General features: G+C 46.2%; 1 protein-coding gene across 2 annotated transcripts in view; it reads right to left on the bottom strand.

Moving 5' to 3' along the window:
• Window positions 1–12,060, bottom strand: part of LOC120062014 (short transient receptor potential channel 7) — a 67,645-nt gene that overhangs the window by 16,510 nt on the left and 39,075 nt on the right. The window contains exons 7-8 of one of the 2 annotated variants that reach the window (XM_039011812.1): window positions 5,489–5,684; window positions 4,508–4,729 (exon numbers count right to left, since the gene is read on the bottom strand). In XM_039011812.1, the coding sequence (XP_038867740.1) occupies window positions 4,508–4,729; window positions 5,489–5,684 (418 nt within the window). The remainder of the gene's footprint in view (window positions 1–4,507; window positions 4,730–5,488; window positions 5,685–12,060) is intronic. The other variant, XM_039011813.1, reaches the window with a different exon arrangement.

Genomic DNA, 12,060 nt, shown 5'->3' with positions numbered 1-12,060 from the left:
GTGAGGGCTAGGGCCATTTCCCCCAGAAATGTCCAGGAACTTGCAAGACCATTGGTAGAAGAGTGGGGTAAAATCTCACAACAAGATCTGGCAAATCTGGTGCCGTCCATGAGAAGGAGATGCACTGCAGTACTTAATGCAGCTGGTGGCCACACCAGATACTGACTGTTAGTTTTGATTTTGACCACCCCTTTGTTCAGGGACACATTATTCAATTTCTGTTAGTCACATGTCTGTGGAACTTGTTCAGTTTATATCTCAGTTGTTGATTCTTGTTATGTTCATACAAATATTTACACATGTTAAGTTTGCTGAAAATAAACGCAGTTGACAGTGAGAGGATGTTTCTTTTTTTGCTGAGTTCATGAGTAGAAGTTAGCCACAACAACACAACACGTGCTGTATATGTGTGTGATGTTCTGTGCGTTATTTCCTGCAAGACAGGAATGTCAGTGTTCTGCCATGGCCAGCGAAGAGTCCGGATCTCAATCCCATTGAGCACATCTGGGACCTGTTGGATCGGAGGGTGAGGGCTAGGGCCATTTCACAGTTGACAGTGAGAGGATGTTTCTTTTTTTGCTGAGTTCATGAGTAGAAGTCAGCCACAGCAACACGAGCTATAGATGAGGAGGAGTTAGCCACAACAACACAACATGTGCTGTATATGAGGAGAAGTCAGCCACAACAACACAACATGAGAAGCTAGAGAGGAGGTTAGAGAGCATGAAAGCCAGATGTGTCAGATATAGATATGTAAACCATATAAAATAACAATCAATACTGGTCTTGCTTGTACCCCCACGGTCTGTGTTATGAAGGGCATGAATGCCGACCCCACTGCTATTGTGCATTTCCCTCCATCGTTGTCTCCCTCTCCTTTCAATTTCTGTCAAAATAGATGGAAATTCTTCCAAAATCATTTTACATGTTAAAACCTTTTCTCAATAGGGGGTGCTGTTTTCACTTTGTAAAAATTTCGTTCCCAAATTAAACTGCCTCGTACTCAATTCTTGCTCGTACAATATGCATATTATTATTACTATTGGATAGAAAACACTCTCTAGTTTCTAAAACCGTTTGAATTATATCTGTGAGTAAAACAGAACTCAAGTTGGAGCAATTTTCCTGTGAGGAAGTGAGAAATCTGAAATCAGGCAGGCTGTTCTGAGGTCAGTTTATTAATTTGCATGTCTTCTATTGGTCGAGATGCACTGCATACACCTTCCCCTAGATGTCAGCAAATAGTGAGAATTGGAATGATGTTGCTAGGCAGATCTGAGGCCATATAAAGGGTTTTGGAACGTGGGGTGCAGTCTTTTCAACATTCGCCATGACGCAAGACAGACCTCAGGATGGCGTTCTGGAAAGCTACCGTTATAGGCCTTAGATATATCCGGCTCTGATTTTATTCGATATAGGTGTTAAAGACATCATAATGTTGTTATTTTAAACCGAGTTATATCAGTTTATATCAGTATATTGCGATTTTCGGATATTTCTTTGTGCTGCGTTCTAGTGAGTTGGGCACGTCTGGGCCACATGGCTAATGTTTACTGCTAATTCCAAAGTTGAAGGCGACAATCTACAACCGAGCAACGATTCTTTTGGACAAAGGACAATTTGCCCAAGATTCTGATGAAAGCTCATCAAAAAGTAAGAACTATTTATGATGTTAATTCGTTGTTCTGTTGAAAAATGTAAAACTCCAATTCCGCCATTAATTTCGGTGCGGTCTCGCTTTAACGCACGCTGTATGTCGTAGTAACGTTAATTTAAAAAATCTAACACAGCGGTTGCATTAAGAACTAATGTATCTTTCATTTGCTGTCCAACCTGTATTTTTTAGTCAAGTTTATGATTAGTTAATGATTACATTAGGTGCCTCTCCCAAGATTTCTCCCGACATTTTGTTGGCAGCTTGGCTACTATTCTCATTGTATAACCACGATTTGTGCCGCTAAATATGCACATTTTCGAACAAACTCTATATGTATTGTGTAATATGATGTTATAGGACTGTCATCTGAAGAAGTTTGAGAAGGTTAGTGAAAAAATGTATATCTTTTGCTGGTTTATTCGTTATCGCTATTGTTGGCTTGAATCAATGCTGTTGTGTGGTTGGCTATTGTAGTAAGCTAATATAATGCTATATTGTGTTTTCGCTGTAAAACACTTAAAAAATCTGAAATATTGGCTGGATTCACAAGATCTTTGTCTTTAATTTGCTGTATGCTGTGTATTTTTCATAAATGTTTTATGATGAGTATTTAGGTAATTCACGTTGGTCTCTGTAGTTATTCTAGTTGCTTTGGTGAGAGTTGTGATGGTGGCTGCAATGTAAAACTATGATTTATACCTGAAATATGCACATTTTTCTAACAAAACATATGCTATACAATAAATATGTTATCAGACTGTCATCTGATGAAGTTGTTTCTTGGTTAGTGACTATTTATATCTTTATTTGGTCGAAATTGTGATAGCTACCTATGCAGGAAAAAAATGGTGGGAAAAAAAAGTTGTGTCTTTTGCTACCGTGGTTAGCTAATATAAATACATATTGTGTCTTCCCTGTAAAACATTTTAAAAATCAGAAATTATGGCTGGATTCACAAGATGTGTATCTTTCATCTGGTGTCTTGGACTTGTGATTTAATGATATTTAGATGCTAGTATTTACTTGTGACGCTATGCTAGGCTATGCTAGTCAGCTTTTTTACTGATGGGGGTGCTCCCGGATCCGGGATTGTGATTAAGTAGAAGTTAAATGTAATTATATGTTATATTTAATTATGTGGTGCAAACATGATTCCTGTGATCTTGGAATAATGTGTATCGGGTTAGGGGAGGGTTTGGCCGGGGGTCTTTACAAGTAGGCCGTCATTGTAAATATGAATTTGCTTTTAACTGACTTGCCTGGTTAAATAAAGGTCCACATTGTTTAAAACAAAATAACAAGTACTCTCTGCTGTGCTAACTAACACTGACCTGGTTTTATTGTCCTCTTTTAGCTTTATTTACTGTCCTTATTTTCATTTTGGAAGCAGATACACACACACACACACACACACACACACACACACACACACACACACACACACACACACACACACACACACACACACACACACACACACACACACACTTACTCGCCTCTGGGGCTCGTAAGGCTGCCAAGCTTGGTATTGTCAGTGGCATGGCAAGACAAGACATGACACCAAACTGCAATGGCTCCTGAAACCCCAGACAGACACACACACACTAACTCATGCACGCACGCACACACTCCCACAGACACACACGACTGCACGCACGTACAGACACAGACAGAATCTCACTTGACATTTTGCTCATTTTCCAGAGGTGTAGTGTGAGTCTATGTATCGATTGCTCACCTCCTGCTCAGTTCTGTTCCATAGTCAAGCCATTAGGTCTCTGCGTACCCATAGAGGCAGTTCTATGATACATCCTGAAGCATTTGAAAAACAGGTAACTGTCAAGGTATGCGTGAAGGGCTGTAGGAAGTCAGGTGCAGGAGAGCAGATATTTGGTAGCAAAACGGAGCCTTTTATTTGGCGAACCAAAAGCACACGGCACAAATGAACACGAAATACAAATACGGGTTGAACATAACCCAGCGCAACCAGCCTAACGTGCGCATACATGAAAACAGAATAAACAATACCACACAAAGACATGGGGGAAACAGAGGGTTAAATACACAACACATAATGAGGGAAATGAGAACCAGGTGTGTGGGAAAACGAGACAAAACAAATGGAAAATGAAAAATGGATTGGCGATGGCTAGAAGACCGTCGACGTCGACCGCCGAACACCGCCCGAACAAGGAGAGGCATCGACTTCGGTAGAAGTCGTGACAGTAACTGTCAAAATAAAGGAAACACCAACATAAAGTGTCTTAATAGGGTGTTAGGCCACCATGAGCCACCAGAACAGCTTCAATCCACCTTGGCATAGATTCTACAAGTGTCTGGAACTCTATTGGAGGGAAGTGACACCATTTTTGCACGAGAAATTCCATAATTTGATGTTTTGTTGATGGTGGTGGAAAACGCTGTTTCAGGCGTCACTCCAGAATCTCCCATAAGTGTTCAATTGGGTTGAGACCTGGTGACAGAGACACACACACATAAAAACACACGCACAAACACACAAAGAAACACACGCACAAACACACACATAAAAAACAAACGCACAAACACACACCCTTTAAACCCCCTATGCTCTTTGAGACCCGTCTTTCAAAGTCACTGAGATCTCTTCTTCTAGCCTCCCACCCTGGACGTTCAGCTGTGTCTTGGGAAGACACATTTACCCAGGATCAAATTCTCACCTGGTATTCCAATAAGGTAAACAAACAAAACACATTTTTTAAATATTAGTATGAAAATAGCTTCGTGTCAGATCAAACACCTACTAGCATCTACAATATCTATTGACACAATTAGGGTTTGACTTTTGACCTTTGTCCTCTCCCCTCTGGCCTTGAATCGTGAGTTGAGCATGCCCATCTCCAGCTCATTGTCGTGGCGAAGGTCCTTGGCCTTGCAGAGGTGAACAAGGCCGGCCTTGGTGCGGAGGACCAGGTAATACCAGGACTTGGGAGACGGCACCATGTTGAAGGGAGCGGGCAGAGTACGACCCTCGTCAAAGTAGGACATCCACAGCTTGGCACGAGCAAACTTCCACTCTACATCTGCATCTGTCTGGAGGGGACAAACACGCGTGTAGAAACGGACACGAACAAACAAATGGATGCACAAACGTAAACACACGCATATTGGTTGCATCATTGCACAGGCACGTGTGATTAACAATATTTCACATTAAATATACTGTACATTGCTTTGACTAAACATGTCTTAAATGAAAAGGACCCTACTAGGATTATACATTAACATGCAAAATTGAATAATTCCTGATGAATGACTTATTAATAGGACTGACCTCAAAATTAATGAGTTATTAATAGGATGGACCTCTATATGAATGAGTCATTAATAGGACTGAGCTCTATATGAATGGGTTATTCATATGACTGACCTCTATATGAATGAGTCATTAATAGGACTGACCTTTATATGAATGAGTTATTAATATGACTGACCTCTATATGAATGAGTCATTAATAGGACTGACCTTTATATGAATGAGTTATTAATAGGACTGGCCTCTATATGAATTGGTTATTAATAGGACTGACCTTTATATTAATAGGACTGAGTTATTAATAGGACTGACCTCTATATGAATGAGTTATTAATAGGACTGGCCTCTATATGAATTGGTTATTAATAGGACTGACCTTTATATGAATTAGTTATTAATAAGACTGATCGTTATATGAATGAGTTATTAATAAGACACACCTCTATATGAATGCGTTATTAATAAGACCGACCTTTATATGAATGAGTTATTAATACGACTGACCTTAATATGAATGAGTTATTAATAGGACTGACCTCTATCTCCTGGTAGGAGCTGTTGATCATAGCGATGAGCATGTTGAGTAGAACCACCACCATGGTGACGTTATAGACCCCGTACAGCACATAACCAATGTTCTCTATGAACTTATGGTCATACTTCAGGACCACAGAGATCACCTCCGACAGACCAAAGATGGACCAGAACAGGGTCTTAAAGCTCTCCTCCACCCTGGGGAAGCAGACAGACAGACAGACAGACAGACAGACAGACAGACAGACAGACAGACAGACAGACAGACAGACAGACACACATACACACACACACACACACACACACACACTCCAGGTGAGTCTTTAAACCACAGTATGGTGTAATTTATAGAGTTTATGAGCTGGCACTGATGAAATGGTTCCAACACATTATCCCCACATCAGGACATTATCCCCCCACTAGGACATTATCCCCCCACCAGGACATTATCCCCCCACCAGGACATTATCCCCCCACTAGGACATTATCCCCCCACCAGGACATTATCCCCCCACCAGGACATTATCCCCCCACCAGGACATTATCCCCCCACCAGGACATTATCCCCCCACCAGGACATTATCCCCCCACCAGGACATTATCCCCCACCAAGATATTATCCCCCACCAGGACATTATCCCCCCCACCAGGACATTATCCCCCCACCAGGACATTATCCCCCCACCAGGACAGCTCAATGAAGGCCAATTCTACTGTCACATTTTGGAACAGATCACTAAGAGGGTTTTGCTGCAATTTATAAGCTCAGAATTGAAGCTGAGTCCAGTCCAACCCAGTCCAGTTCAATCCAGTCTTGCTTTTAGCCACAGTGCTCTCGCTAACTTTCTGGTTGAGGGGCTTTTGAATAAGCAAAACAAACACTGAGCCTAAAGAACACAGACATTTGGCCTCAGTTCTGTAAATACATATTCAATCAGTGGCAGAGCTGGAGGAAGGGGAAAAAGGGAGGAGAAATGATGACAGGAAGCCTGTGTGTGTCCTTTCCACTTTCAGAGCTGAGAGCACACACAAAACCACACACCCTCGGCAGTGAAGTTTACTGGTATCTCCTCAGAGTGAACTTCTCATCTTTCCGAGAAGACAGGAAAACACTTCTTAACTTCAAAGACCTCTCTCTCTCTCTCGCTCTTGCTGTTTGTGTGTTCTCTAGTCCCATGATATGCAATAACTCTGTAGTTATAAAACTAAACGTCAAGCCAAACATCTCTCATCACATAGAAATATGTCCAGTATCATCTCAGTATACCGCAGGACCCAGTACGTACAGGACATTATCTCTCTAGAAGGACAGTGTTCTCATGTAGAACATATTTCATATCACCCACCGTATGACAGGCCATGCATTGATCCCTGTCCTCTGACCCAGGGGTCACATGACAAACGTCCTTACGAAGGCGTGATACTCAACCCATCACTAATGTCCTTGTCAATACACACAACACTATGTAGAAATGGACTGACATATTATTAGGCAGGGAAATGGATAGAAACGGACTGACATATTATTAGGCAGGGAAATGGATAGAAATGGATTGACATATTATTAGGCAGGGACATGGATAGAAGCGGACTGACATATTATTAGGCAGGGAAATGGATAGAAACGGACTGACATATTATTAGGAAGGGAAATGGATAGAAATGGACTGACATTATTAGGCAGGGAAATGGATAGAAATGGACTGACATATTATTAGGCAGGGAAATGGATAGAAGCGGACTGACATATTATTAGGCAGGGAAATGGATAGAAATGGACTGACATATTATTAGGCAGGGAAATTGATAGAAATGGACTGACATATTATTAGGCAGGGAAATGGATAGAAGCGGACTGACATATTATTAGGCAGGGAAATGGACTGACATATTATTAGGCAGGGAAATGGATAGAAATGGACTGACATATTATTAGGCAGGGAAATGGATAGAAATGGACTGACATATTATTAGGCAGGGAAATGGATAGAAATGGACTGACATATTATTAGGCAGGGAAATGGATAGAAATGGACTGACATATTATTAGGCAGGGAAATGGATAGAAAAATGGATTGACAATAGAAGTTTATGACACATACACTGACATCCCAACTCGTCTGCAGATATATACAGTAATCCTCTCTCTTGATGATTTCTCTGTCTAACCTCTCCTCACCCACTGTAAACAATTCGGTCAGTCTCCGCCTCCCGCTACGCTTCCTATTCACACAGAGAGCAGTTCAGGAGATGTGGGCACCGGGTGGGGATCCATCATTAAACACTTCTGTCTAGTTCCTTAACGGCTGGTCACAGCAGGTGCCTTCAGAGACACAGCAGTCCTTAACCCTCAGGAGAACACCTCACTGACAGAAGGGAGGAATACAAGACACCAATAACTGGCTTGTAGTGTCTTCTCTCCCCCTGTTCTCCAACCACCCTAGGATAGGCTGTCAGGCTGCGAGCTGTCACACACATACAAAAGAACACACACTGGTGTGGTGACTCCCCTCTACCGTGTGTGCAGTCCAAACCCTGCTCCTCTGATCCATCAGGAGACTCACCTGAACACACAGTAGGTCTCTGTTTCTCTTTATCTACCTTTCTTTTCCATCTTTACTTTTCTCTTTCTCGCTACCTTTCTTCAGTGCCACGCTCTCTCTCCCAACCCCCTATCTCTTCCCCTCTCTCTCCCAACTCCCCCTCTCTCCCAACCCCCCTCTCTCTCTCTCTTTCCCTCTCTCTCGCTCACTGCTGCCCCTGTGTTTCTCAACATCACATTGAAATTATGATGTGTTTGACTGGCATGACTGATCATGACACATCCCCAATCACATATCCATAGGAGTTAATGACCACTCTCCTTCACTCCGATCCCTCTCTCTCAACCTCTATATCACTCTCAAACTCTCCCTGCCATCTCTCAACCTCTATATCACTCTCAAACTCTCCCTGCCATCTCTCAACATCTCAGTCCCTCTCTCCTTTTATGTGTATATATCCTTAGCTTGACGTATTTTTTATTTTATTTATTTTTTTAGATTTGTCTTTATTGTTGTGAATTGTTAGATTTTACTGCACTGTTTGCAATAGGAACACAAGCATTTCGCTACACCCACAATAACATCTGCTTAATATGTGTATGTGACCAATAAAATGTGATCTGATTTGATTTCTGGCCTACACTAAACTGGATTCCATACCACCAGCCCTATTTACGGCTCCCTCTAACCCCCTTTCTCTACATCATTCTCATCTCTTTATCTCTCCACTCTGCCTCTCTCACTCCATCACAAAACATGATACTATCTCTGTCACGTTCCTGACCTGTTTTCTGTTAGTTTTTGTATGTGTTAGTTGGTCAGGACGTGAGTTTGGGTGGGCAGTCTATGTTTTCTGTTTCTATGTTGGTTTAAAGGGTGACCTGATATGGCTCTCAATTAGAGGCAGGTGGTTTTCATTTCCTCTGATTGAGAGTCATATTAAGGTAGGTGTTTTCACACTGTTTGTTGTGGGTGGTTGTCTCCTGTGTCTGTGTCTATGTAAGTTGTGCCACACGGGACTGTTTTCGGTTTGTTTGTTCGTTTGTTCGGTTTATGTAGTCTGTTCCTGTTTCATGCGTTCTTCGTTCTATGTAAGTTCTTATGTTCAGGTGCGTCTACGTCGTTTGTTGTTTTTGTAGTTAATCAAGTATAGTTCGTTTTGTGTCTTGTTTAAATAAATAATATGTCATCACACAACGCTGCATTTTGGTTCAATCCCTGCTCCTCCTCTTCGGATGAAGAGGAGGAGGAAAGCCGTTACAGAACCACCCACCAAATTACCAGAACCAAGCAGTGTGACTACGAGCAGCGACCAAATAATCAGGACTCGTGGACTTGGGAAGAAGTCTTGGAGGGAAAAGGACACTGGGCACATATTGGGGAATATCGCCGCGCTCGTGAGGAGATGGAGGCAGCGAGAGCCCAAGAGCGGTGGTATGAGGAGGCAGCAAGGAGACGTGGCTGGAAGCCGGAGAATCAAGCTCAAGACCGGAGATATGAAGGTACGCGGCTAGCAAGGAAGCCCGAGAAGAAACCCCAAAAATTTCTTGGGGGGGGGGTGTTACGCAGTAGAGCGCACGGTGTCTCCTGTATGTGTGCATAGCCCGGTGCGGGTTATTCCACCTCCCCGCACTGGTAGGGCTAGATTGAGCGTTGAGCCGGATGTCATGAAGCCGGCCCTACATATCTGGCCACCAGTACGTCTCCTTGGGCCGGCTTACATGGCACCAGCCTTACGCATGGTGTCCCCAGTTCGCCTACATAGCCCGGTGCGGGTTATTCCACCTCCCCGCACTGGTCAGGCGACGGGGAGCATACAACCAGGTAAGGTTGGGCAGGCTCAATGCTCAAGGGAGCCAGTACGCCTACACGGTCCGGTATTTCCGGCGCCACCTCCCCGCCCCAGCCCAGTACCACCAGTGCCTACACCACGCACCAGACTTCCAGTGCGTTTCCAGAGCCCTGTTCCTCCTCCACGCACTCTCCCTATGGTGCGTGTCTCCAGCCCAGTGCCTCCAGTTCCGGCACCACGCACTAAGCCACCTGTGCGTCTCCAGAGCCCTGTACGCACTGTTCCTTCTCCCCGCACTCGCCCTGAGGTGCGTGCCCTTAGCCCGGTACCACCAGTGCCGGTACCACGCACCAGGCCTATAGTGCGCTTCGAGAGGTCAGTGTGCCCTGTCCCTGCTCCCCGCACTAGCCTGAAGGTGCGTGTCCTTAGCCCGGTGCCTCCAGTTCCGGCACCACGCACCAGGCCTACAGTGCGCCTCATCCGGCCAGAGCCATCCGTCTCCCCAGCGCCATCTGAGCCATCCGTCTCCCCAGCGCCATCTGAGCCATCCGTCTCCCCAGCGCCATCTGAGCCATCCGTCTCCCCAGCGCCATCTGAGCCATCCGTCTCCCCAGCGCCGTCTGAGCCATCCGTCTCCCCAGCGCCGTCTGAGCCATCCGTCTCCCCAGCGCCGTCTGAGCCATCCGTCTCCCCAGCGCCGTCTGAGCCATCCGTCTCCCCAGCGCCGTCTGAGCCATCCGTCTCCCCAGCGCCGTCTGAGCCATCCGTCTGCCCAGCGCCGTCTGAGCCATCCGTCTGTCCCGAGCCGTTAGAGCCGCCCGTCTGTCCCGAGCCGTCAGAGCCGTTAGTCAGTCAGGATCCGCCAGAGCCGCCAACCAGACAGGATCTGCCAGAGCCGCCAACCAGACAGGATCTGCCAGAGCCGCCAACCAGACAGGATCTGCCAGAGCCGCCAACCAGACAGGATCTGCCAGAGCCGCCAACCAGACAGGATCTGCCAGAGCCGCCAACCAGACAGGATCTGCCAGAGCCGCCAACCAGACAGGATCTGCCAGAGCCGCCAGCGAGCCATGAGCGTCCAGAGCCGCCAGCGAGCCATGAGCGTCCAGAGCCGTCAGCCAGCCATGAGCGTCCAGAGCCGTCAGCCAGCCATGAGCGTCCAGAGCCGTCAGCCAGCCATGAGCGTCCAGAGCCGTCAGCCAGCCATGAGCGTCCAGAGCCGTCAGCCAGCCATGAGCGTCCAGAGCCGTCAGCCAGCCATGAGCGTCCAGAGCCGTCAGCCAGCCATGAGCGTCCAGAGCCGTCAGCCAGCCATGAGCGTCCAGAGCCGTCAGACAGCCATGAGCGTCCAGAGCCGTCAGCCAGCCATGAGCGTCCAGAGCCGTCAGACAGCCATGAGCGTCCAGAGCCGTCAGCCAGCCATGAGCGTCCAGAGCCGTCAGCCAGCCATGAGCGTCCAGAGCCGTCAGCCAGCCATGAGCGTCCAGAGCCGTCAGCCAGCCATGAGCGTCCAGAGCCGTCAGCCAGCCATGAGCGTCCAGAGCCGTCAGCTAGCCATGAGCGTCCAGAGCCGTCAGCCAGTCATGAGCTGCCCCTCAGCCCAGAGCTGCCATATATCCAGAACTGCCCCTCAGTCCAGAGCTGTCTCTCTGTCCGGAGCTGCCCTTCAGTCCGGAGTTGCCCCTCTATCCTGAGCTACCTCTCTATCCTGACCTACCTCCCTGTTCTGAGCTATCTCTACCTTATCCCGGTGCTGCCCCTTGTCCCGGTGCTGCCCCTTATCTTAAGTTTACCCTTTAAATTAAGTGGGTGTAAAATGAGGGTGGTCATTCTTAGGGGGAGACGTAAGCTGGGATTGACTATGGTGGGGTGGGGACCTCGCCCAGAGCCTGAGCCACCACCGTGGTCAGACGCCCACCCAGACCCTCCCCTAGACTTTTGGTGGTGCGCCCGGAGTTCGCACCTTAAGGGGGGGGTTATGTCACGTTCCTGACCTGTTTTCTGTTAGTTTTTGTATGTGTTAGTTGGTCAGGACGTGAGTTTGGGTGGGCAGTCTATGTTTTCTGTTTCTATGTTGGTTTAAAGGGTGACCTGATATGGCTCTCAATTAGAGGCAGGTGGTTTTCATTTCCTCTGATTGAGAGTCATATTAAGGTAGGTGTTTTCACACTGTTTGTTGTGGGTGGTTGTCTCCTGTGTCTGTGTCTATGTACGTTGCGCCACACGGGACTGTTTTCGG

This window comes from Salvelinus namaycush, chromosome 17 (assembly GCF_016432855.1).
Source record: "Salvelinus namaycush isolate Seneca chromosome 17, SaNama_1.0, whole genome shotgun sequence".
Taxonomy (NCBI): domain Eukaryota; kingdom Metazoa; phylum Chordata; class Actinopteri; order Salmoniformes; family Salmonidae; genus Salvelinus; species Salvelinus namaycush.
Note: the sequence above shows the minus strand (reverse complement) of the source record. Positions and strands in the feature narration are given on the sequence as shown.